Genomic DNA, 25,625 nt, shown 5'->3' with positions numbered 1-25,625 from the left:
TCAAATTCATTCATGATTCAGTTTCTTTGGATATCCCAGAATCCTGTTATAACTCAATCAGTTGCAAAGTTTTTATAACTTGCAATAAGATGTCCTTAACATATTCTATATCACTCTAAAGTCCACTTTTATCTACCGTATTTGCCGGCGTATAAGACGACTGGGCGTATAAGATGACCCCTCAACATTTCCACTCAAAATATAGAGTTCGTTACATTACATTACAATACTAAGGACCACTATGGGCAGCTATGTCTATCCCAACTGAAGTGCACCCAGCGTATAGGACGACCCCCCCCCCCCACTTGAAGGCATGTTTTTCAGGGGGGGAAAGTAGTCTTATACGCCAGCAAATACTGTACTTAGTATTGCAGTGGGACCTCCTGTATATTGCTCCCCTATATTGTATCTTTTCATATAAAGACTTTGTTGTTGTTGAATGCAGAACAACAATTAGTTAGCTAGGATTCTTTCTCTCTATTTCTTTTCTTTACAAAGTTGTTTCTATTCTTGATAAAACTATTTCATTATAATATCTGCTTGACTCCTCTTTGCATATTTAAACTCTGCCAACACTAATTTCATCTCTTGAATAAACATGGATACTAATTCCAGTTCTTGTTAGAAACATGTTGGTTTGGAATTAAATAGAACCTAGGATATTTATCTAAAACCTTCATGCATATAGGGCTAAATCCAATGGTCTGTAAGCAAAATTCTGCTCATGGAATACAGTTTCTGACCCTTCTTCCCACCACGGTACTTTATGAGCAATCTTAGAGCACCCGAAGATCATTCTGCAATGATCACAAAGCTATTCTTAAGGATTGGGAGGCTTCTAGAATAGCATGTAATGTGGCACATGAGGTTGCAGAAGGGTGGAGGGAGTGATAAGAATTGAGGATTCCCTTAACATTGAACAGAAAATACTTACACTGCTTTTTTAATCTCAGTCATAATATACATGTCTCCTGTAATATCAGATCTTCAGCTCAGAGACAAGAAAACCTGTAATTAATGAGTTTCTATTCCGTATACTAATATATTAACACCCATTATTAAGTGTTCATAGCAGATCCATAAAAACTCTAAAGCAACCTGTATACCTAGTACTTCAGCAACCACCTCTCATTACCTTTTCATCAAGGGCTTTATGATGTTCAAACAAGGACTTTAGAGCCTTCAGAACTTCAACTTCACTAGAAACTCCTGCTGGAGACTGAGCCTGTCTTTTTACAACTGTCATTCTAAGAGACCGCTCATGTCGGGAGACAAGACATTCCAAATGTTCAAGCAGCAGCTGAAAAACAAGAACAATCAATGGTCTTCTCTAGAAGCTTTAGTAGTAGTATAACCTTAAGTTGACTTCTTCCTCTCCTCTGCTAGGAGACAGCAAAGAGGCTTTTAGAGTATGGAGTTCCCCAACACCAGCAGCGGGACTCCTGCCTCATTGGCAAAATTGTACCTTCTAAAGCAGTGGTCCCAAACCTTCTTATCACCGGGGACTGGTCAACACTTGAGGCCCAAGGGGGGTAGTCTTTTGCTGAGGGACATCAGCACCACCTGAGCCCCTGCTCCACTTACTTTCCCACCAGCGCCCCTGATGTCCTGCTGCCCGCTGGCGGGTGCTACCAGCAGCAGCTGCACAGTGCCATGCCGAGGGGGAGCCCCAGCCATGACGGCCGCTGGAGAGAACCAAAGGTGAGCCAGCAGCAGAGTGGCAGGGCAGCCCCCGAGGCAGCAGCCAGGGAGGACGAAGAGGACCCGTGGCCCGGTACTGACTGATTTACGGACCAGTACCAGTCCCTGGACCGGGGATTGGGGACCACTGTCCTAAAGCATTTAAAAGGGTGGAAAGGACAGATTCTATAACATGAGGAAGGCTGAAGGTAACAGTGCTTCTTTCTTAATTTCCAGAAGGTTGGGTCTGAAGTTCTCTGTCTAGGGAACACCTAGCCAGTAAGGGCAGAAAAAACAGCTTCATGTTCCCTACCTTGATGGGGTGGAGAACAAGATCTTTGAAGACCCTGATGCTGAGCTTTGCTCGAAATATGTACCCTTTCTAAGATCAGGAGATGGATCAAAAGCCACTCACCCCCGCTACTTCTGCTTGGTATCATGGGGAAAGATACCTCAAGGAAGACTATTCTGTTTGAGACTGCTCTTGTCCCTACACAATGGTGCACAGCTTCTCTCTGGCACTTTCCACAGTGCTAATGCTTATTTTTTAATTTATAGTCTCGTTTTCTCCCTAACTGGAACCCAAATCTGCTTATTGCACCATTCTCCCTAGCAAGGTAAAGCCTGAAACTTTACTACCAGTACCAAGTCCCTGGAGAAAGTGCCTTCCACAGCTGCAGTGCTCTTATGCCCATCCCTTTGACCCGTACGTGGGAAGGGGAGCAGTCAATATGTGACTAGCACTACCAGTGTGGGAACAGAGCTGTTATTCTAATCACCTTTCTTGCTGTTCCTATTAATTGTCTTTTATTTTGCTCTTTCTCTTTTAAAAAAACGGAGCTCAAGAGAGCTTTTGCTAACCATGCCTCACAATACCTAGGCAAAGAGTTGACTGCAAGTATGAGGTTCCCTATTATCAGGTAAAGTTTCTTTGCTCTCGCGCTGTCTCACATTTAAACCCAGGATACCAATTGACTTTTGCAAACAGAGGAAACAATATGCAGGGGAGAAATGTGAGCAGGCACAAGTCTAATCGTTCACATCAATCCTGCTAGCTACTTCCCCTCCCTAAGGGAGATTCCAGACTCAGAAAAAGTTGTACTTTTATCCAAGAAAGGTGCTTCACAAGAATAAATATTTGTTATACCTTTGTTACTATTTGTATGCAACCTGTGAGCAATAACAGTGGTTGTGAAAATCACTGCTTTGTTTTGCATACGCACCAACTCAGAGAAGCTTTAGAAAGCAAAATTAATACCAGATTCATAGTTCAACATTATGAGAATCAAAGCTATATTTAAAAAAATATATTTTAGCCCTTCTGGTTGCATCTACAGGAGTAAATGACAGGGGCAACATCAGGTCAAATTTCTTAAACTAAGGAAGTGCTCATTACCTTACCAGCCACTTGCCTCTTCCCTATACTACCAAATGCTAAATTAGTTCAAATAAACAAAATTGCTGAAAGGAATCCCACACACTACCCTCATGAACAAAGCATCAGTTCCAGACTAGCACTTCCACAAGGACAAGAACTTCTGCCTTCAGAACGTGACTTTCCTACCTCTCCCCTTCTCTATCATCCTGACATGCCCCTTAGGTCTATTTGAGGGTCCCCTGCCCCCCAAGAAGAGAACTGGGAAAGATATTTCAGACAACTGGGGAGGGGAGGGGAGACAGTCACGTTCCGATCTTGCCCTTGTGGAAATGCTAGTCTAGATGCAAATCAGAGTGGGATGGGGAAATAATTCAGCAGGAAATTACCCTTTTCCTATCTTGCAGCAAGTGTTCCACAAATGCAGTGAGGGTTTGCTGGGGGCAGGTTTCAGCATATTCCTTATTCTTGCGGCAACACTGCCACCACAAACCCATGTGATACTCAACCATGTTCAGGAGTCTTATGCGGTCTTGGAACGGGGAGGGGGAAAAAAATAGCTGTGGGAGGAAGTGAATTAGGTCCATGTCATGAACTCCTTCCCTTTTTGGTTCACAGAATCAAAGCAGTGAACATACACAGTCCTACTATGAGTATCTCAGTCCATAAAGCATATATAGGTGTGAGAGTTCTAAACTTAGGCACATCTTGCCAACTAACACAGTCTTAAATTTGCTTAATTTGATTATACCTCATTAATCCACTGAACAAGAAGTTAGGATTTAGGTATTTTTCTTCCTTCATACAGAAATGTGGATTTCTATGCTCAAGAGCTAATGAAATTATCCCTAAGGCCATTAGAAGTCATCTTTCACTTGGTTTAATGAAAGAAAAAAAGTTTCTCTTTTGAAAATTTCTTCCCACTCCTTTAATGAGTTAAACTTCTGAACCAGGAAAAAAATCCATAAATCTTAAATTATGCTTCAGCTATGTTCCTGAAAACAGAAATGGGGGAAATCTTCTACAACAAAGCCAACTAGCAAGTAACAAGCCATTAAAATCAAAGACTTTCACACCTATACCTTGAGGAGTAAAATAAAGATATTTTTAAGAAGTACCAGTTTAAACGTACAAGTTTCCGATTGTCCCTTGGGAGGATTTCCAAAATCTAGCAAATGCCTGCATTTATATAATAATATTAGTCACAATTCAGGCTTATGCGTGGTGGAAACTTCTGAAAATGCATTTTGGAATTCTAAATTAAGCATTCAGAAAAAAACCCTTCGAATTGTAAACACCTAATATATGCTTTATGATCATGTATGTCTGTTGCATTTATGCCAGAGATCCCAGGAACATGTACATCCCAACACATTTGGTAGGAATGTACAAAAGTGCCACAGATGATTGTAGCTTATTTTTACCATGCATGTTTGTGGATATGAACATCTTATTCATACTTTTCTCCTGAGTTTCCCAATGAAAAAGCACAGGTAACTGTGGGATACACACTTGCTACCATAAGGTATGAACTGTCATCAGCCTAGGAAGATGCTTCACTGCCTGCCATTTTTATATTCTTAGAACATCGCTACTCGAACGGTGGCTGTAGCAGTATACCATATGAAAGTCATCCTCAAGACAAATACCCCACTATGCAATATTAGCTATGTAAAGGGTGCAGAAAGCAAACCAACCCTTGTATTGTTTCTTTCTGCTTTCAGTTCTGCAATTTCTTCTTCCCTTTCAAGGAGCTGTTCTCTGCATACATTGAGCTCTTTAGTAAGTGCTGCAAACTCCTGGAAGACAATTAATAAGGACTCATTATAGAAGCATTTATTTTATTTATTAGATTTTTAGCCTGCCACTCTCTGGAGACTCGTGGCGGGGTACAACATAACCCCCCCCCCCATAAAACATGATAAAACCCCATCCTATAACAGAACAAAACACAGTTGAAAAGAGGCTAAAAAAAGGTTGGCAGTATAATCCCTCCCCTCATTCCTGCAGCCGTCCAGGGTGGGGTATGCTGGATGTTACTGCATAGCCTGAGGAGGGTCCCCCGTTGTTCATGGTGGAAGAACTCCATTTTGCAGGCCCTGCGGAACTCTGATAACTCTGTCAGGGCCCTCAGCTCTCCCGGAAGCTCATACCATCAGGTCAGGGCCAGAGCTGAAAAGGCATGGGCACGGGTCAAGGCAAGGCATGATTCTTTGGGGCCAAGGTCCTCTAGTAGATTAGCACCCACAAATTACCCTGCGGGGGGCATAAGGAGACAAGTGGTCCCTCAGATAGGCAGGGCCCAAGCCTTGAAAGGCCTTAAGGGTAAACACCAAAACCTTGAACCTCATCCGGGTTTTTAAAAATGAAACCGGAGGTTTTCATAAGAATTTATCTGCATTTTTGTAACAAAGCCTGCAAACTGTAGGCATTACTCTTACTTATATTTTTAAAACTAAGTTTAATAACTCAACACACTTCCCAAAGTTAGAGTTCTCATCCTTTCTGTAGTTCTAGACGTAAATTTGTGATCAAAACAGAGTGTTTGTCTCAAATACAATGAAAACTTACAGATCTACTCTTGAATACAACTGTGAAAGTATAAATTTCAAGTGATGCTTTTATCCAGATACCATTGTTCATTTGCTTTTTAGAATAATTAAGAGAAGACTGTAAAAGGTTTAAACCTACTTCTGCTGTAGTCATATGGATATCAAATTTTGTTTACACTTGTTTTTACAGTTTACACTTAATTTTGATGACCCTTTTGCATATCACTTTGATGGTAATCTCAAACTTCTTTTTAGATATGTATTTCTAAATATCTCAACATCTCTTGTAGGCTGCTACTGTTTCATTAGTGTGATACTGAATAATGTTTGGGATGTGTAGAAAAGAGGGGATATGCATATAAATAGTAACAAATACACTAACAAGCACATAAAAACAAAGTAACTTTTTGTTTTTGGCAAGTCTTCCTTTTGCAGTATGCCTAAAAATTTAGTTCCAGCAGTACAAGCTAGCATTATTTATTGAACACTGTGTGCCTGGCATCGTATTTTAAAAACCCACTCTGTTCTTGCCCAAAGCAGCTTATAGTTCAGCAACCTTTGCCTCAAAAGAATTTAGTCTTCAATATCCACAAACTTCAAGTTTTTAATGTAATGTCTTCGGGGAAATGCTGAATTCTAATTAAATCTGAATAAATTAATACTTGAACAGAGTAGAAAAGACAAAAGGACTCACTGGTACATGATAGCCTAGGCCTAGGGCATTTGATTCCAGTGCACTTGTCCAGAAGCAAAATGCAGTTAACACTTATAAAGTTCTTCAATGATTCTGTGTTTCTGATTCTGAAAACTTATCAGACCTGAAGCACTAGAACTTTCCTTCAATTAACATATATACTTTTTCCCCATAGTGCATTAGATAGAGAGGTGACTCAAGGAAAAATTCCCCTTTCTCTCATACCCAACTTCAGATTATTAGGTAAGTGCCTCACAACTTTCCCTATTTTGCCTGCTGTAACATAAAACACACCCCAGAAGAGTCCGAGAGTTCCTCTTGTGAAAGCCTGGAAACTTTCCTTCACAGTCTGTGATGCTATCAGAGCTGACTTGAGAACTGAGAAAGCAATGTTAAGAAATTCAAATTTTGTTGCTTTTGAAAAACCAGATATAAGCCACTAGTATATGCAAAACACACTTGTTTTCTGAAGCATATTGATACAGAATCACGTGGTTGCTACAACTGGTTTATTCATAGTTGTGAATGATGGCAGAAGACATCTTTAAGCATCAGGGAAGTTTTGCCTTGTTTTCCCCAGTGGCATTTTTGAGAACTATTCATTTTAATCTGTACCACTATATATTTCTGGTAAGGGATTGGAGGAGGAATGTGTCTCATGGCTTGTGCCACTCAGCGTTTAACACTCTCTCAGAGCGGCTGCCCGGTCCCTGAATGCCTCCTCCAACCATCTTGCCTGTCTGTCCAGCGGCCAGCCAACTGCCTTCTGTACCTCACCTCTGACCACCACCACCTCCTCCTTCCACCTCCCTCCAAGGCTCAGAGGCTCCAGATCCCTGCTGCAAGAGTGCTACCCCTGCTGGTAAATTCCCTTCCCAGGAGCCTCCAGCCCACAGCCTTTCTATGTCCTGAGGGGGAAGGAGAGGCCATCTGCAGGATTCTTCCACCCACCCACCCCCAATCTAGTGCCTGTTGTATTCCTGAATGCAACAGGCTTTGTCTCTAGTGTGTGTGTGTGTGTGTGTGTGTGTGTAATTCAGTGTTTCCAAGGAAATCTGATCACAATACAGAGTTCCCTGTCTCTATTTTATCTTCTCAACAGGCTGGTGAGCTAGGTTAGATTGCAACAGTATGGATGGACCAAATTCACCCTGCAAGTTTCATGACAAGCAGCAATTCAGCATATCTTTCTAGACCTAGCTCCATAACACACACACTAGCATACTAACACACTACGTTTGCAACAGGTCATCCACCAAGGGCTTTCAAGAAGTGAATGGGACCAGGCAGAGCTTCTACAAAATGTAGCTTCCGATCAGGCACTGTACACCACTTTGGCAACAGCTGCAGCCAGGATCCACAAGAATCCTCAGCTGCTGAAGGAAAGTAAACTGTCCCTGGAAAGCCAGGTGACTGGGAGGGGCAAGAGGGGAAGGATGCAAAGACCTCCTCTGCCTGTTGGCTTTCTCTGGGATACTGGGATAAGAGCATGCCTGCTGGGCTAATAGAAGAGGGATGTGCAAAGCCCTCCTCTTTCAACAGGCTTTATCTCTTCAGAACACTGTAGTTGCAGGCTGGGAGTGAGGCTGTTTTTGTGCTTGGAGGGGAGAATCACACTCTTTCTCAATAGAAGAGTTGGTTTTTATATGCTACTTATCTCTACCAGAAGTAGTCTCAAAGTGGTTTACAATCATCTTCCCTTTCCATTCCCCACAGCAAGTACCTTGTGAAGTAGGTGAGTCCAAGGTTACCCAGATGGCTGCATGTGGAGGGGGAACAGGGAACCAATCCCACCTTGGATTAGAAGTTGGCACTCCTAACCCATACACCAAGCTGGCTCTGGTATAGCTGACAGAGAAGGTAGAATGCAAATATTTTAAATAAATATGTGTACAAAGATTTGTATTTGGCTCCACCTCCTCAGGCAGTCATTTTGATGTTGTATCTACTACCTTGTATCAGAATTCTTAAGGTGCCCAAAATAGCGAAAGGGTTGGGGACCCCTGTCCTATGTTATATGTTATTCACATGTGTCTAGTTTGGTTGGCAGTTAGAAAACTACTTTGAAGTGTAAGAATTGCATGGCCTAAACCAGCTCTCAAGACAATCTAAAAGGGGGTAGTGTTACAAAAATTCAGCAAACCTAACCAACCAGTAGTTAGGAGCCAAAAGTTTAGATGTCCACAAAATATCAATATACAAATTAAATTAACATTTATTGCGCACAATTTATACAATGCTAGACCTAACACATTTCAACCCCAATATGGGATTTCCTAGGCTCCAGCAATATGTGGACCGAGAACTTCCAGAAGTACAGGCAGGATTTCGAAGAGGCAGAGGAACTAGAGATCAAATTGCCAACATACGCTGGATCATGGAGAAAGCTAGGGAGTTCCAGAAGAACATTTACTTCTGCTTCATTGACTATGCTAAAGCCTTTGATTGTGTGGAGCACAACAAATTGTAGCAAGTTCTTAAAGAGATGGGAATACCAGAGCACCTTATCTCTCTCTTGAAAAACCTATATGCAGGTCAAAAAGCAACGGTGAGAACCGAGCATGGAATCACTGATTGGTTCAAAATTGAGAAAGGAGTTTGGCAAGGCTGTATACTGTCGCCTTGCCTGTTTAACTTGTATGCGGAGCACATCATGAGAAAGGTGGGGTTAGATGAGACAAATTGGGATCAAGATTGCAGGGAGAAATATCAACAACCTCAGATATGCAGATGATAGCACTCTGATGGCAGAAAGCGAAGAGGAACTAAAGAGCCTTTCGATGCGAGTAAAGGAGGAGAGTGCAAAAGTTGGCTTGAAACTCAACATCAAGAAAACGAAGATCATGGCATCTGGCCCTCTCAATTCCTGGCAAATAGATGGGGAAGAAATTGAGGTAGTGACAGATTTTATTTTCCTGGGCTCCAAGATCACTGCAGATGGGGACTGCAGCAAAGAAATTAAAAGACGCTTGTTCCTGGGGAGGAAAGCTATGGCAAATCTAGACAGCATCCTAAAAGCAGAGACATCACCCTGCCAATTGAAGCGTGTCTAATCAAGGCTATGGTCTTCCAAGTTGCAATATATGGCTGTGAAGGTTGGACCATAAGGATAGTTGAGGGTCAAAGAATTGAGTCTTTTGATCTCTGGTACTGGAGAAGACTCTTGCGAGTCCCTTGGACTGCAAGGTGAACAAACCGGTCAGTCCTAGAGGAGATCAAGCCCGACTGCTCCTTAGAAGGCCAGATCCTGAAGATGAAACTCAAATACTTTGGCCATCTTATGAGAAGGAAAGACTCCCTGGAGAAGAGCCTAACGCTGGGAGTGATTGAGGACAAAAGAAGAAGGGGACGACAGAGAATGAGGTGGCTGGATGGAGCCACTGAAGTAGTTGGTGGAAACTTAAATGGACTTTGAGTAATGGTAGAGGACAAGAAGGCCTGGAGGATCATTGTCCATGGGGTCACAACAGGTTGGACACGACTTCGCACCTAACAACAATGGGTTTTCCTCAATAGTCTAATCCTGAATATACTTGTGGTACAGTAGAAAATGCAGCCAGTGAGGTAAAAAAATTCAATTTATTCTCTATGAATAACAAGCTTAATGAAAATGAAACGGATAGACAATATCCATGTATCAAATGTAAGCCTCCTCCATGGCTGAATTTGCTTTCATACATGCACAGAACCTACTGGCACACACCAGAATTTTTTAGAAGGATCTATCATTATATGGTCCCCCTTCAAGGATCGCTGCCTTGTTGTGGCAAGGGGGCTTGCGTAGTTCAGTGAAGCTATGAGCTATACCGTGCAGGGCCACCCAAGACGGACAGGTCATAGCTGAGAGCTCTGACAAAAGGTGATCCACTGGAGAAGGAAATGGCAAACCACTCCAGTATCTTTGCCATGAAAACTCTATGGACAGTTCCAATAGGCATAACGATATGACGCCGGAAGATGAGCCCCTCAGGTCGGAAGGTGTCCAATATGCTACTGGGGATGAGCAGACGGCTAGTACAAGTAGCGCCAGAATGAATGAAGCGACTGGGCCAAAGCCGAAAGGACGCTCAGTTGTGGAAGTAACTGGTGGCGAAAAGACAGTCCGATGCTGTAAAGATTTTTATTCCATAGGAACCTGGAACGTCAGATCCATGAATCAAGGCAAGCTGGATGTGGTCAAACAAGAAATGACAAGACTGAACATCGACATTTTAGGAATCAGTGAACTAAAATGGACAGGAATGGGTGAATTTAATTCAGATGACCATCAGGTATACTACTGTGGACAAGAATCTCGCAGAAGAAATGGAGTAGCCTTCATAATCAATAAGAGAGTAGGAAAAGCAGTCTTGGGATACAATCCCCAAAATGACAGAATGATCTCAGTTCGAATCCAAGGCAAACCATTCAACATCACAGTGATCCAAGTCTATGCCCCAACCACTGCTGCTGAAGAGGATGAAGTTGATCAGTTCTATGAAGCCCTACAACACCTTCTAGAAGCAACGCCAAAAAATGATGTGCTTATCATCATGGGGGATTGGAATGCTAAAGTAGGAAGCCAAAAGATAACCGGGATAACAGGCAAGTTTGGCCTTGGAGTACAAAATGAAGCAGGGCACAGGCTGGTAGAATTTTGTCAAGAGAATACAATGGTCATAGCAAACACTCTTTTCCAACAACCCAAGAGACGACTCTACACATGGACATCACCAGACGGTCAACACAGAAATCAGATTGACTATGTGCTCTGCAGCCAAAGATGGAAAAGTTCTATCCAGTCAATAAAAACAAGACCAGGAGCTGATTGTGGTTCAGATCATGAGCTTCTTGTTGCAAAATTTAGGCTTAAATTGAAGAAAGTAGGGAAAAGCACTAGGCCACTCAGGTATGAACTAAATCATATCCCCGACGAATACACAGTAGAGGTGACAAATAGATTTAAGGAATTAGATCTGATAGACAGAGTGCCTGAAGAACTATGGACGGAGGTTCGCAACATTGTACAAGAGGTAGCAACTAAAACCATCCCAAAGAAAAAGAAATGCAAGAAATCAAAATGGCTGTCTGAGGAAGCTTTACAAATAGCTAAGGAGAGAAGGGAAGTGAAAGGCAAGGGAGAAAGAGAAAGATACACCCAACTGAATGCAGAATTCCAGAGAAAAGCTAGAAGAGATAAGAATGCCTTCTTAAATGAACAGTGCAAACAAATAGAAGAAAACAATAGAATGGGAAGGACCAGAGATCTTTTCAAGAAAATTGGAGATATGAAGAGAACGTTTCATGCAAAGTTGGGTATGATAAGGGACCAAAATGGTAGGGACCTCACAGAAGCAGAAGAGATTAAACAAAGGTGGCAAAATTATACAGAACAACTATACAAGAGCGAGCTTAACATCCCTGATGACCACAGTGGGGTAGTTACTGACCTGGAGCCAGACATCCTGGAATGTGAAGTCAAATGGGCCTTAGGAAGTCTGAGCAATAATAAAGCTAGTGGTGGTGACAGCATTCCAGTTGAACTATTCAAAATCTTAAAGGACGATGCAGTAAAAGTGCTACACTCAATATGCCAGCAAATTTGGAAAACTCAACAATGGCCACAGGATTGGAAAAGGTCAGTTTACATTCCAATCCCAAAGAAGGGCAATGCCAAAGAATGTTCAAACTACCGCACCATTGCACTAATTTCTCATGCTAGCAAAGTTATGCTCAAAATCCTACAAGCTAGGCTCCAGCAATATGTGGACCGAGAACTTCCAGAAGTACAGGCAGGATTTCGAAGAGGCAGAGGAACTAGAGATCAAATTGCCAACATACGCTGGATCATGGAGAAAGCTAGGGAGTACCAGAAGAACATCTACTTCTGCTTCATTGACTATGCTAAAGCCTTTGATTGTGTGGAGCACAACAAATTGTGGCAAGTTCTTAAAGAGATGGGAATACCAGAGCATCTTATTTGTCTCTTGAGAAATTTATATGCAGGTCAAGAAGCAACAGTGAGAACTGAACATGGAATCACTGACTGGTTCAAAATTGAGAAAGGAGTTCGGCAAGGCTGTATACTGTCGCCTTGCCTATTTAACTTGTATGCAGAGCACATCATGAGAAATGCAGGATTAGAGGAGTCACAAATTGGGATCAAGATTGCAGGGAGAAATATCAACAACCTCAGATATGCAGATGATACCACTCTAATGGCAGAAAGTGAAGAGGAACTAAAGAACCTGTTGATGCGGGTGAAGGAGGAGAGTGCAAAAGTTGGCTTGAAACTCAACATCAAGAAAACAAAGATCATGGCATCCAGCCCTCTCAATTCCTGGCAAATAGATGGGGAAGAAATGGAGATAGTGACAGATTTTATTTTCCTGGGCTCCAAGATCACTGCAGATGGGGACTGCAGCAAAGAAATTAAAAGACGCTTGCTCCTGGGGAGGAAAGCTATGGCAAATCTAGACAGCATCCTAAAAAGCAGAGACATCACCCTGCCAACAAAAGTGCATTTAGTCAAGGCTATGGTATTCCCAGTTGCAATGTATGGCTGCGAGAGTTGGACCATAAGGAAGGCTGAGCGTCAAAGAATTGAGGCTTTTGAACTCTGGTGCTGGAGAAGACTCTTGCGAGTCCCTTGGACTGCAAGGCAAACAAACCGATCAGTCCTAGAGGAGATCAGCCCTGACTGCTCCTTAGAAGGCCAGATCCTGAAGATGAAACTGAAATACTTTGGCCACCTCATGAGAAGGAAGGACTCCCTGGAGAAGAGCCTAATGCTGGGAGCGATCGAGGGCAAAAGAAGAAGGGGACGACAGAGAATGAGGTGGCTGGATGGAGTCACTGAAGCAGTAGGAGCAAACTTAAATGGACTCCGGGGAATGGTAGAGGACAGGAAGGCCTGGAGGATCATTGTCCATGGGGTCGCGATGGGTCGGACACGACTTCGCACATAACAACAACAACATCATTATATGGTGCTAATCCAGCCCTACCCCCCTTCTTTACTGCTGCTCCAGTTTGGCCTGTTCCTTCCATTTCAATGTTGTTCAGACAGCTGCCTGCCAACTGGGGAGCTTTGCATTCTTTCTGCATCCCCTCCTTAGGAAGATCCAAATCATGGTCCCCGAGAGAAGTTGCTAGGAAGTTGCAAGCAATGCCTTTTGTGAATTTGCAGTTGTATGATCCCTTGGCTGTTACTCCAAGACCTTCATTCCCTGTGCCTGACAAAATACTAGAGCTTCTGAATCCCTGCAAAGGAGAGATCTTGGATGTGCTATTATGACTATCCTTACCAAGAGCTACATAAGATTGTTAATACTGTGGCTAGACTTGCCATATTTCCTTCCCTGTAGGTGCACCCGGCAAAAGCGGACATGGATCCAGAAAAGGACTCAAACCCTAACTGTAGAGTTCCTTGCCTTGCAGCACACCATGGTGCTCCTGCCAGGTGAGAGTACTGTGATCCCTTTGTTCCTTCCCTTGATATGTTTTGCGTATGGGAAGCAGCAGCCTGCCAGCAGGGCTGTGTGCTCATGGCACCATGCATTGGTTGACTCTCTCCATCTGCTTCTTACACAGATATCACCAGCATGATGCTCTGTGATTAGAGGCTTGTGAAGAAGGGCTACTATCAACCCAAATGCAGTTGCTATGTTCTCTGAAGCATTTTGAGGGCAGTGTCTTTCACATTTTCCATTTCTGCAGGAAAAGCACAATATATAGACCAGCGGCAGTGGGCATAACATATACACTGCCAGCAAAAGTAGTGCGGCAGGGCCTTAGGCATGACAAAGCCGATGGTCAGCCCAATCCTATTTAACACATACTTAATTTAGCTTCAGCCTATTACTCTACCCTGTGTGTCTCAGTATAACATTTTTCCTGACATGATTTCTACCTTGGGGGAATTAAAGCACAGGCATGGTTCAGGCATAATAGCAAACCACGGTTTGATGCTATGCAAGTGAACTTTGAAGTCGTTTGTCAGCTTGTTTTTATGAGCTCTGAGATTAAAATTGCTTGGGATTTGGGGTGGGGAAAAGAAGAAATCTAAATGTTTATGTGCTGATTCCAGATAACACAATCTTGAATGAATCTTAAGACATTTACTATGGGGGTACTGAATGTTCAGCCGGATGAAGAATTCTCGGGAATTCAAAAGTTTACATAAAGTTTTATGTTATTAGGGTTGGTGCTACAGCCTGTACTCCTTCTGTCCCATGACTCTGGATAGCTGTGTGCTTCCTTTGCTCCTCAGTTCAAAAGGCATTAGCATTAACACAGCAAAAAATGCTGGAGCACCAAATTGCCTCATACTATAGTCCAGAAACATCAAACCTCAACCATAAACTCACCACTCTTTTTTTTTTACAGTGCAAGGCTACAATCCCAAAAAATAGTTAGACCCAGTGTACTGTACTGCCATAAAATTTTACTCCTTTCCCTCTATCCACAGCACTCCCTAAGCAGCCATCAATCCACACAGATGCCACAGCCTTGGCAACAAATTTTCCAAAGTCAAAACGGACATTATTTGGGGGTGGGGGTGGGTGGAAGAGGAAACAAAATGTTTAAATGATCCATGACCATCAGTGCCTTCTGCTGACGGATTGCTAAATATACAGAGTATTTTATTAATTGCAAGTAGAAGACAGCCATGCAGGCTTTCTAATGTAAAGGTATCTGGTTGACACATGTGGAAATGCACTGGTGATTGAGAGCTGGGCAAAAGTGGAGTGGTGGTCTCTGGAAGTACATGTTTTAGAGGGTGGCTCCAAATCAGACCCCTTTACATTAGAAAGACTAGTTGGAGCAGCACTTAACAGATTTTTCTCTGCCACCCAGCAAGCCCTTTGATTTTATACATGAGTGCAGTCCTCACAATAATATGACCTCTGAGGAAGACCCCTCAGAGTCGAAACGCCGTTCTGTGTTGGTCTATTCCATGTGCAGTTAGAAATGTGACATTTTTCAATTATGATGACTATGTTCTTAATATGGTTGAAAATTTTTTAAATTATTTTCGCAGCTCAACCTTTGGGTTCCTAACTTTTCTGGTTAGATTGGGCTTTGGTTTCCCTTTTAGGTTTTGCATTAAAGTATGTAATGACCACATGATGGGTCTTTCAGCTTCTTTTGAGTAATTTTTTTCTGCTCCTTTTAAAATCTATTTATCAAAGAACTATTCAGGAGTTCAAGTACCGTATAATTTAAAGCCACATTTCAGTAAAACCAAAAATATTCTCACTCAACTTGCATCAGTTTTGAAGTTTGCTAATTGAGTACTAAATAGTTGTAACAACTTTCTCTTCCAATGTTTTCTCCTATCTTGGACTCTTAACGTTCCATTTGCACAGCATTAATTAAAATGACCATAATTTATCACTGTCCGAAAGCATCCCAAAATTTCAATCTATTCTGCCGACCAATAGTCTATTAACCATAGTATTCCAGTTCATACAAAAGGCAGTTTGCACATTGGATTATCAGGACTAAGCCCCTGATCAGAGATGCATTTTAAATAGTCCCCCCCCCCGCCCCAGAAGATCTTCAGTTATAGATGCATTTAACTTTGTTACTCTAGTTCTCATTACACATGAACACTAGGAACTGAACTGAAGAGAAAACAGTAAGGAAACCAAAAATCTCTGAAAATGTCAACTTGTGTTATATCAAGACTAGGTCCTTCAGTTACTCATGAAGAATTTGCTTTGGGTAGGACTAGCAGAGATGAGCATATGAATATTTAAACAGTTTAATTTGATGTCAATAGTACATACCTGTGCAAACAATTACAAATGCTAGAGTTTTGCAAATTGTACACTAAAGTCCTAAATGTAATGCTACTAATTTTACAGTTGCTCTCTGCATCTAGAGATCTCATTACAGAAAGAAGTTCTAAACCCTACAGAGCCCCAATGGGGTCTTAGGAAACCATTTTCTCAAACTGTGTCATCAGTACTTTGTTCAAAATATATTTTAAGAAGTCACAAGACCAATGTTCAACTAGTTAGTATGAATTTTACACACTCTGCCCATTAGGTCTATTGCCCAAGCTAAGAAAACATGATATGACCCCTAACTTCTTCCACTCTTCAAGTTGCACAATGGCTACTAATTAATAAACACTGGAATTGTGTTACTCTAAATATGTTAATGCCAAATGACATAATACTAGAACTATACTTGGATCCCTTCATGAGTAATTTAGCTTCAAAAAGCAGTCATGGCCTCACCCCCAATATAAATTAAGTCTGTAGCACTTCTACAAGCCATCTTATCAACTGAAACTGGTCTGACTGGGCTGTTTTTCATTTGGGCAGGGAAAATACATAGCTATGCTTATCTTCTTTTTCAACTTCAGTGTGAGATATTGCAGGATGCAATTCTCCCCCAGATATTATTCAACATCTTCATGCGCTCTCTAGCTCAGCTTGTTCAGAGATATGGACAAGGTTCTACACGGGCCTACCCTTGTGCCTGATCCGGAAATTACAGCTGGTACAAAATGCGGCTGCTAGGGTCCTCACAGGAACAGCTTGGAGGGCCCATGTCCAGCCTGTGCTGAGACAGCTGCATTGGCTACCAATTGCTAGCCAGATCAGGTTCAAGGTTTTGGTTTTAATCTTTAAGTCCCTCCGCGGTCTGGGAACCACATACTTGAGGGACCGCCTGGCACCTTATGCCGCCCGCAGGGCGTTACGCTCGGCGGGGACTAATTTATTGGTGGTTCCTGGCTCCCGGGAGGCGCGTCTGGCCTCGACCAGGGCCAGGGCCTTTTCGATCCTGGCCCCCGCCTGGTGGAATGAGCTCCCGGATGAGCTGCGGGCCCTGCGGGATTTGCCATCCTTCTGCAGGGCCTGCAAAACGGAGCTCTTCCGCCAGGCTTATGGTTGAGGCTGGTGCCTCCCCTTTTTAGATCACCCCCCCCTCTACATCTACATCAGCAGTGACCCCTAGTTTCCCAGATAGTTCTGCCGCCATAAGGTGGGGTGGGTTGGGTGGACTGGGGATTATTTTTAGGGGTTTTATGAAGTTTTTACATGTTGTTACCCGCCACAAGCAGCGGGCTAGAAATCTAATAATAATAATAATAATAATAATAATAATAATAATAATAATAATAATAATAATAATAATAATAATATTAATAATAATATTAATAATAATATTAATAATAATAATAATAATAATAATAATAATAATAATAATAATAATAATAATAATAGGATGTTGCCAATATGTGGATGACACCCAGCTCTACCTGTTAATGAGCAGCTGGCCAAATATCTTACCTAATTCATTAGCTGGGTTTCTGAGAATCATGATGGAATGGCTCCAGCAAAGCTGCTTGAAGCTTAATCCCCTGAAGATGGAGGTCCTGTGGTTGGGAAGGAAGGGTTCAGAAGAACCAGCACACCTCCCCTGTCTTGACAGGGCACAGCTGTTAGCTGCACACACCATCAAGTATCTGGCAGTGATCCTCAACACCTTCCTTTCCAAGGAGCTGCAGGTCACAAAAGTAGTTCAGCAGGTGTTTTTTCATCTATGTCATGTGAAGCTATTAGCTCCCTATCTGGCCTCAGAACACTTAGCCGGGATCCATGCAACAGTCACCTCCAGGTTAGATTACTGCAGCTTGCTCTATGGTAGTCTAGTTTACCCTAAACCTTGATTCAGAAATTATAGCTGTTCAAGAATGCGGCTGCCTTTATCCTCACCAGGACCTAGTGGAAAGCCCAAATTTGACCTGCACTCCAGCCAATTGCATTGTTGCCAGGTGCATTCCAGATCAGGAGTAAGGTGCTGGTCTTAACCTTCAAGGCATTACGCAGTCTGGGACCTGCATACCTGAGGGGCCACATCCCCAAGTATGGCCCCTGAAGAGTACTCTGTTCAGCAAATTCCAGCATGCTCATGGTCCCTGGCCCCAAAGAAATGTGACTGGCCTCAACCAGAGCCATGGTCTTTTTGGCCCTGACTCCAGCCTGGTGGAATGAGCTGCCAGCAGAGCTCCAAGCTCTATTGGAGCTGCCACCAGGAGCATGACTGAGGCCAGCATTAGCACCCTATGACATCAGAACAGGCCTCCCCTTATCCCCTTCCATCTGAACATGGGGAAATAAATTAAATTTGAACCATCATAACCCCAAGTTCCAGGAGACAACAGAGCATTCAAATAGGAATTTTTATCCAAACTGTAAATGTTTAACACTTTTATGTATTTTGTATATGGTTTTAAATAATGTCAGTCGCCCAGAAACTGCTGTTAGAGAGGGGCAGTCTGAAAAATCGAATAAAAACACTACAGCTTAAAAACATCCCAGAACAACCATTTTCAACTGGAAAAACAATGGGGGAAGAGTTAAAAGCTAACATTCCTAAGCTTCGATTCATATCAATGACACCTGATAGCTGCTTCTTCAGGTTAAATATCAGGGGAATCAAGCATGTAGTCTTGTAACAATGTATTAAAGAGACACCAATGAATCGGCCATAATTGGTCTCCTTTCCTTTATTTTTAAGACTAGCAAGAAAGCCCATTGCAACCAGGAATGCAATGGGCGCTAGGACCCAGGGGACACCAGGAGGTGTTTTTTTTTCTGCTGCGTGGAGCTGTGAAAGGCTCCGACAGGGTTTTTTTGTTTTCTGCTGCTTGGAGCTGGGAAAGGCTCCTGCAGGGTTTTGTTTTCTGCTGCTTGGATCTGCGAAAGGCTCCTTCCGGGGTTTTTTTTCTGCTGCTTGGATCTGTGAAAGGCTCCTGCAGGGTTTTTTTTTTCTGCTAGCTCTCGTGGGCGTGCCGGCTTGGAGCTCCTACAGGGAGCTGCTGCTTGGAGCTGGGAAAGGCTCCTTCAGGGTTTTGTTTTCTGCTGCTTGGATCTGCGAAAGGCTCCTACAGGGTTTTTTGTTCTGCTGCTTGGATCTGTGAAAGGCTCCTGCAGGGTTTTTTTTTTCTGCTAGCTCTCGTGGGCGTGCCGGCTTGGAGCTCCTACAGGGGTTTTTTTTCCTGCTGCTTGGAGCTGGGAAAGGCTCCTTCAGGGTTTTTTTTTCTGCTGCTTGGATCTGCGAAAGGCTCCTACAGGGGTTTTTTTTCTGCTGCTTGGAGCTGTGAAAGGCTCCTTCCGGGGTTTTTTTTCTGCTGCTTGGAGCTGTGAAAGGCTCCTGCAGGGTTTTTTTTTTCTGCTAGCTCTCGTCGGCGCGGCGGCTTGGAGCTCCTACAGGGGTTTTTTTTTCTGCTGCCTCTCGTCGCGCTAGCGAAAGGCTCCTCCGGGGGTGTTTTTTTTTTTTCTGCTGCCTCTCGTCGGCGCGGCGGCTTGGAGCTCCTACAGGGGTTTTTTTTTCTGCTGCCTCTCGTCGGCGCGGCGGCTTGGAGCTCCTACAGGGGTTTTTTTTTCTGCTGCCTCTCGTCGCGCTAGCGGCGAAAGGCTCCTCCGGGGGTGTTTTTTTTTTTTTCTGCAGCTTCTCGGCGGCTGGAGTCTTGTGTTGTGTTTGCGGCGGGGGCTTCCTTGGGGCCGGCCTGACGCGGTGAGAGACGCTTCGCGCCTCTCACCACGTCAGGCCGGGAGCAACTGCGAGCCGCGCTGAGCGCGGCTCGCAGTTGCTGGGGCTGGGAATCGGAGGGACCAATCGGCAGGCGCTTCGCGCCTGCCGTTTGGTCCCTCCGGTTGTCTGTCATGAGGAAGGGTCCAATCCGGACCCTTCCTCATCCCGGACACATCCCGCCCCAGAACCCCTTACTGTTTTATTTAGTCCGTGGCGCCCGCGGCGCCACGGGTGGTGTACAGATAATATGCTACCATTTTCAAGATAAAACTAGAGGCAGGTTATTAATGTTACACTCACTCCTGAGTGCTTATTAAAAATGAAATTCTATCCCAAAATCCATTTTGAATATGTCCACATTTAAGACCATTACCAGATCCTGCATTCCATTAACACTCATGACATAAATGTTGCTATTTAAGAGGAAAGTTTTTTAAAATGCTATTCTGAAGAGACCTAACACTAAAGCACTACTAGGGAAACAAGCAATTAACCATAGTCACTTCTCAAAAAACACTGTAATAATGTATGATGATCTGGAAAGGTCCTATAAGTTGATAGTTTTACTGCATTGCTTCTCAATCGTTCAAATACATTTAATACTGTGATACAAAGGTAAACACAATGACATACTGACAGATGTCATAGGAAATGTTCTACAGTCCTCCACTGAAACCTTTGGTAGCTAGATGGCTTCCAAGGAACTTCTTGCTTTAGATGCTAAGAAAAATGGAACAAGAAGAGTGAAGTATCTGAGTTCTTATTCTCCTAGGCGGCAACACTAGTAACACCCTCCTCTTAACTTGCTACCTAAGTCTTCCAAGCCAGAACACACAATCTCTCATTCTTCCAAACTCCAGAATAAATACTTACACCAGAGTATATACTGGCATTAAAAATGGCACTTAAAAGTTGTCAGTGTTTTGCAGGTGATAAGAATGCATGTGTTTTAGAAATTGTTGCAGCAAAAAACAGTAAGAACTGATTTTTCCCACCAGTCTGGACACAGTCCATGTAGACTTGAATCTTGCATGTGAATATATCATTTACCTGATAACTAAAAGGGGAGGGATATAAAAAGAGCTTAAAGGGTCATCATTTTTTTTTAAAACTGCTTCTCAATACAAAGTCTATTTTACCAGCTTGAATTCTATAGCAAGTTAAGAAGTAAAGTATGTTGTATTTTTCTAGTAAAGCTTATTTTGTAGTCTAACACTCCTATTTAACTGAATACCACACTGTGAGAGATCTCTTTACCCTGAGGACATGAATTTATGCAGATACTTAAGTACCACAATATTTCCCCTATCAGAGAAACAGAATGAGCTACATATGGCTGCTTCTTATATGGATAATCTATTTTAGCAAGGAAGAGAAATACACGTGTAGGAACATGACATCATACTGTGATGAATACAAACTTCTGTCCTATTTCCTGACAGCCTATCCAAACTGGCCATGGCAATAGAGCACTGCTGCAATTCCTCATGTGGGGAAAACAAGGTACAGCACTATGGCTGTTGTCTCTGCGGCCCATGACTTGTAATTTTTTTTTAATACAGACCCCTAGAACTTTGGCTTCATGTTCACTAATCCAAAGATTGCCAGTATATTATTTAGCTACAGCCATATTTACTGGTATGTGTCCACTTTCACACTACTTTACTGTAGATGAAAAGTTACCAGATTTTGCTTCAACAAGCAATCATTTTGTCCAAAGTATTTTATTTAGAACATTTTTATGTTGCCTCTACAGAAACAGGGAAACAAAAAGATATTACGTGAAGCTAGCATCGTTCATAAAAAACCTCATAGAGGAACTTAGAACCACATTTCCTAAATAAAGCAGTTTTTTTTATCGGCCTTCATTAAAACTTGAGTGAAGAGAAACATTTTGGCATGACATTTAAAACAAAGCAACACAGGTGCCTGGAAAAGCTTTAAGAGGAAGGGCTCAGGTACCACCACTGAAAAAGCCCCATATTTGGTTGCCATCCACATCACTTCTGAAGGGTATAGAGAATAATGCTTGTAAGGCAGATCTTAAATGGCGGACTGGAAACATGGGAAGAGGTGGTCCTTAGTGATCAATAGCTATTACTTCAAAGACTGAAGTTTTCTATGAAATAAAATGCTGAAGGTAGATTTCAATTAGCAAAGAAGAAACCATCAGTTTTGAATAAGTATTTATAAACTTTAAGATGTCCCTTCCCATACTGCTGTTCTTAGCTATTACTGTATGCCACGTTGAGCTACAAGGAAAGATGAAATATTAACATTCTAATAAATAAGATTGCTGATATAATCCAAGCCTGAACTCTGAAGTGACTGCTCATTTAAAACATACCTGGGGAAGTGCAGTATTTAGCTGTCGTTGAAGAGAGTCCCTTTCATGACCAACTTCATGCAGTTTACCCTGGGTTAATGTTAGTGTCTCTTGAGTCTCTCGTAGTGTGTCCAGCAGGCGGTCTCGCTCCTCCAACATGGATACCATTAATTGCTCAAAATGGGAATCAGCATCCGACTGTAGGGGGGACCCTGAGCCATGACTTCCACCTCCCCCTGAGGGAATTTCTGCCTCACTGATAGTTGGCATCACCTCGCACATCATCTTTAAAGGAAATTTCAGACTTAGTTATACTATTACAAATGCAAAGAATTACAAATGCAGAATAGTCTTACATGCAGCGGCCATACCAAACTTTGTAATAAGGGCCTTGTGATTCTCCTATCTGAATGTACTGCTGTAGCAGTAGAAAACAAGTCTTTTACAACCACATTACAGTTCTCTACATTTAAGACAAAGCCATGTTATTTCCTTGCAAAATTGTGAACTTGTAGACTATGCTGCAATGAATATGTAATGTTACAAAGCCAACTAACTCTTGAGTCCCTTACTCAAGATTATTTAACAAAGATTAGTTACAGTTCAACCATTCTATCCTAAGAGTTAAAATTAGGGTTGTCAATTATTTGGAGGAAAAAGAAACCAAAAAGGTTTAAAGCTGCTTGCTGCCATCATGAAAGCCAAATTCAGGTAGATAGCTGTGTTGGCCTGAAGTAGTAAAACAAGATTTGAGTCCAATGGCACATATAAGACCATCAAAGATTTATTCAAGGCGTGAGCTTTCGTATGCATGCACGCTTCCTCAAACTCTGAGGAAGTGTGCATGCACATGAAAGCTCACGCCTTGAATAAATCTTTGTTGGTCTTAAAATGTGCCATTGGAATCAAATTTTATTGTGAAAGCCAGATAAAATTGGATGTTGGCCATTCAATTTGAGCTCATTATAATGGCTCCTTAGTAGAGAAGTTTGCCACCACAGAGTGAACCTTAGAATGCTTTGCAGCTAGATGTAGCCATCATCAGTTAATAAGAAGGCTCCTGAGTAAACTCAAGCCCGCCTCTTTGCAAAGTAGCAGATTAAAGTTTTACAGAGGGTGAGTATAGAGCAGTGGGCTACACTTATCAACATTCTATGATAAAAGCTATAGAATAACAGTATCTCCTTAATATAAAAGATACTATACCAACCGACAATGGCCAACATGTATCTCAAAAATTAAGGAATAACTTTAAACCATTAGAATACCCCTAAATGGAGCCACATAACTAAACAGCTATTTTCTATTAGACCAACTCGTTTAAATAATTCTGAAAAAGCCCTTTTTAGATGCCCATAATGATTCACTTAAACATAAGTAAGCAATTTGCTCAAGGGCTGTGCAATGGGAACAATTTGCCTCACCATACGTTTAAAATTACATTATGAAGAACATAATGAAAATGAATTAATTCTAAGCATCGAGCAACACAATCAGAGCTTATCCATGAGTGTAACATATTGAGTCCTCTATTGATCTGTCATTTTTATCACTGCAAATAAAAACACACTTTTATAAGTTGCCATTGCTTCACTTACTTTTTTTGATGAAACAAAGAGGCTTTGCCAGAGGCCAATGTATTCCAGTAATATCAGCCGTTTTCAGTAATTCTGCATGATGATTTCCAAAAGGCCTTTAAACAGCATAGCAGCCGAACAGCTTGACTACGGTGTCCATTCATTAATAAGTCTCCGCCCCAGAAACCAACACAAGGTAACACATTATGGCGTGGAAAAAAGGAGCATCGACTAGTCAAAGTCTTCCGAGTAGAAGAATGGATACGATCAACAAGTCTTCAGCTCTTTCTCCTTCTAACCCTGGCCCACAGGTCATTCAGGAGTTCGGCTGGGAGAAGCATGTAGAGGAGGGAAAGGCCTCCCGCGCCGTAAGCCGGCAAGCAACGGGGCACAGCGCAGAAACCTCACTGCGGGTCACGACGGCATGACATCCCAAAATGAAAAGCGGTAGAAACAAAGTTGAAGGTGTCGTTCTTCTAGCGGAGGAGCCTCTTTTTCTCCTCCTCCTCTTCAGCGAAGGGTCCCTTCTTCCTTCCTCGGGCTCCCCAAGTCTTTTCTCGCGTATTCCGTATTTCTATTAGAAGCGGAGACTTTGTGGCGGTCTACTGGGAGCAGGGGAGCTTCAGGAGACCAGGGGGCTGCAGACCCTTTCCCGGGGATCGCGGAGCCAGCCGCCCTCCCCTCGACAAGCGGCGGAGCCTACGGGCGCAGCCCTCCCATTCCCTCCCCCAGCCGGCCGCCCTAGAAGGGGCGCGGGGAGTGCGGAGAAGTTGCAAGCGGGAAGGAGAGGTCGGTGGGGGGGGGGCGTCCCTGGGCTTCCCCCTCCCCGGGAGGCCAGCCAGGAGGATGGGTGGCGCCTCTTCCACCGGAAGCCTCCAGGGAGACACGGCGGGAACGGGGGCCTCTTCTCACCCTCAAGCTCGGCCTGCTCAGCGCTGCAGAGGTGCCTAGAAGAGGTGGCTCCGAGGCGGCTGGCTCTCGCGCTCCCTCCTTCCCTTCCCCTCCCTCCCGCCGGGCCCGCAGCCGCCCCTCACAGTTCCGTCCCGCCCCCCTTTTTCCCCCAGCAGCCTTTGCGGCCGAGCGGAGACCGGAGCGTGGCCCACAATGCCCCGCGCATAGCCCCTCGCCTCTTCCTCCCCGGCCTCCTCGTCGGGCCCGGCTCTCGTGCCGCTCTCGGCGTGCTTTGTCTTTCGCACGAGTAGCCTCCCCGGGGAACGGCGCGAGCACGGAGAGGGGCCAGGCTCTCGTGGAGAAAAAGGAACTCTTCTGCTGGGGAGTCTGGCGCCGGCTGGGACGTTTGCGGGCGAGATCTCTTGCTCTCCGTCGGGGGGGGGGTATTTGTTTTTGGGGTGAGCATAGTCGGAGCCGCGCAATACTCTTCCTCCAGTAAATATGCTTTTTGTGTGAGTAGGAAGCGGACCTGAAGCGGTGGGCGGAAGGAGGCCGGCAAATGGCAAGGCCTCTAGGTTAAGAGGAGAGAACAAAGCGCACTCCCTAGCTTAGTCAAAGGGGATTAACATTTTTCAGAAGGGCATGGAGGAGGAGGGAGCGGATGTCTCTGGTTAATGAGTTACAGCGGGAGCGTTTCTGGAAGAGGCCCTAAATCTCGCGATTGGTGTAGAAGTAACAAATGGTAAAATCCTGCATGTGCATGTATGTTCCACAGGATTCCAGAAAGAGCGACTGGGATGAAAGATCGAAAAGTGAATCCCGATGAGGATTATACAATGCAATGCAAGTTTACTTGAGATTAAATTCTGTCTAATTAAATAGCATTTCCATAAATATGCATAGACTGTGTGACCAAAGCATTCCAGACTCACCAGTTGGTGGCTTCCTGACTCAAGTGGGTAGCCGTGTTGGTCTGAAGCAGCAGAACAAAAAG

At 43.3% G+C, this 25,625-nt stretch overlaps 1 protein-coding gene across 10 annotated transcripts in view; it reads right to left on the bottom strand.

The window, feature by feature from the left end:
- The window catches only part of PPFIA1 (PPFI scaffold protein A1), a 78,196-nt gene extending 53,480 nt beyond the window's left edge, over positions 1–24,716 (bottom strand). For all 10 annotated transcript variants that reach the window (XM_077322090.1, XM_077322094.1, XM_077322092.1 and 7 more), the window contains exons 1-4: positions 23,762–24,716; positions 22,185–22,448; positions 4,753–4,854; positions 1,136–1,300 (exon numbers count right to left, since the gene is read on the bottom strand). In XM_077322090.1, coding sequence (XP_077178205.1) covers positions 1,136–1,300; positions 4,753–4,854; positions 22,185–22,448 — 531 coding nt within the window. In that variant the 5' untranslated portion in view covers positions 23,762–24,716. The remainder of the gene's footprint in view (positions 1–1,135; positions 1,301–4,752; positions 4,855–22,184; positions 22,449–23,761) is intronic.
- Between the last annotated feature and the right edge of the window lie 909 nt (positions 24,717–25,625).

This window comes from Paroedura picta, chromosome 2 (genome assembly GCF_049243985.1).
Source record: "Paroedura picta isolate Pp20150507F chromosome 2, Ppicta_v3.0, whole genome shotgun sequence".
Lineage (NCBI taxonomy): Eukaryota > Metazoa > Chordata > Lepidosauria > Squamata > Gekkonidae > Paroedura > Paroedura picta.
This window is presented reverse-complemented; position numbering and strand designations above follow the sequence as displayed.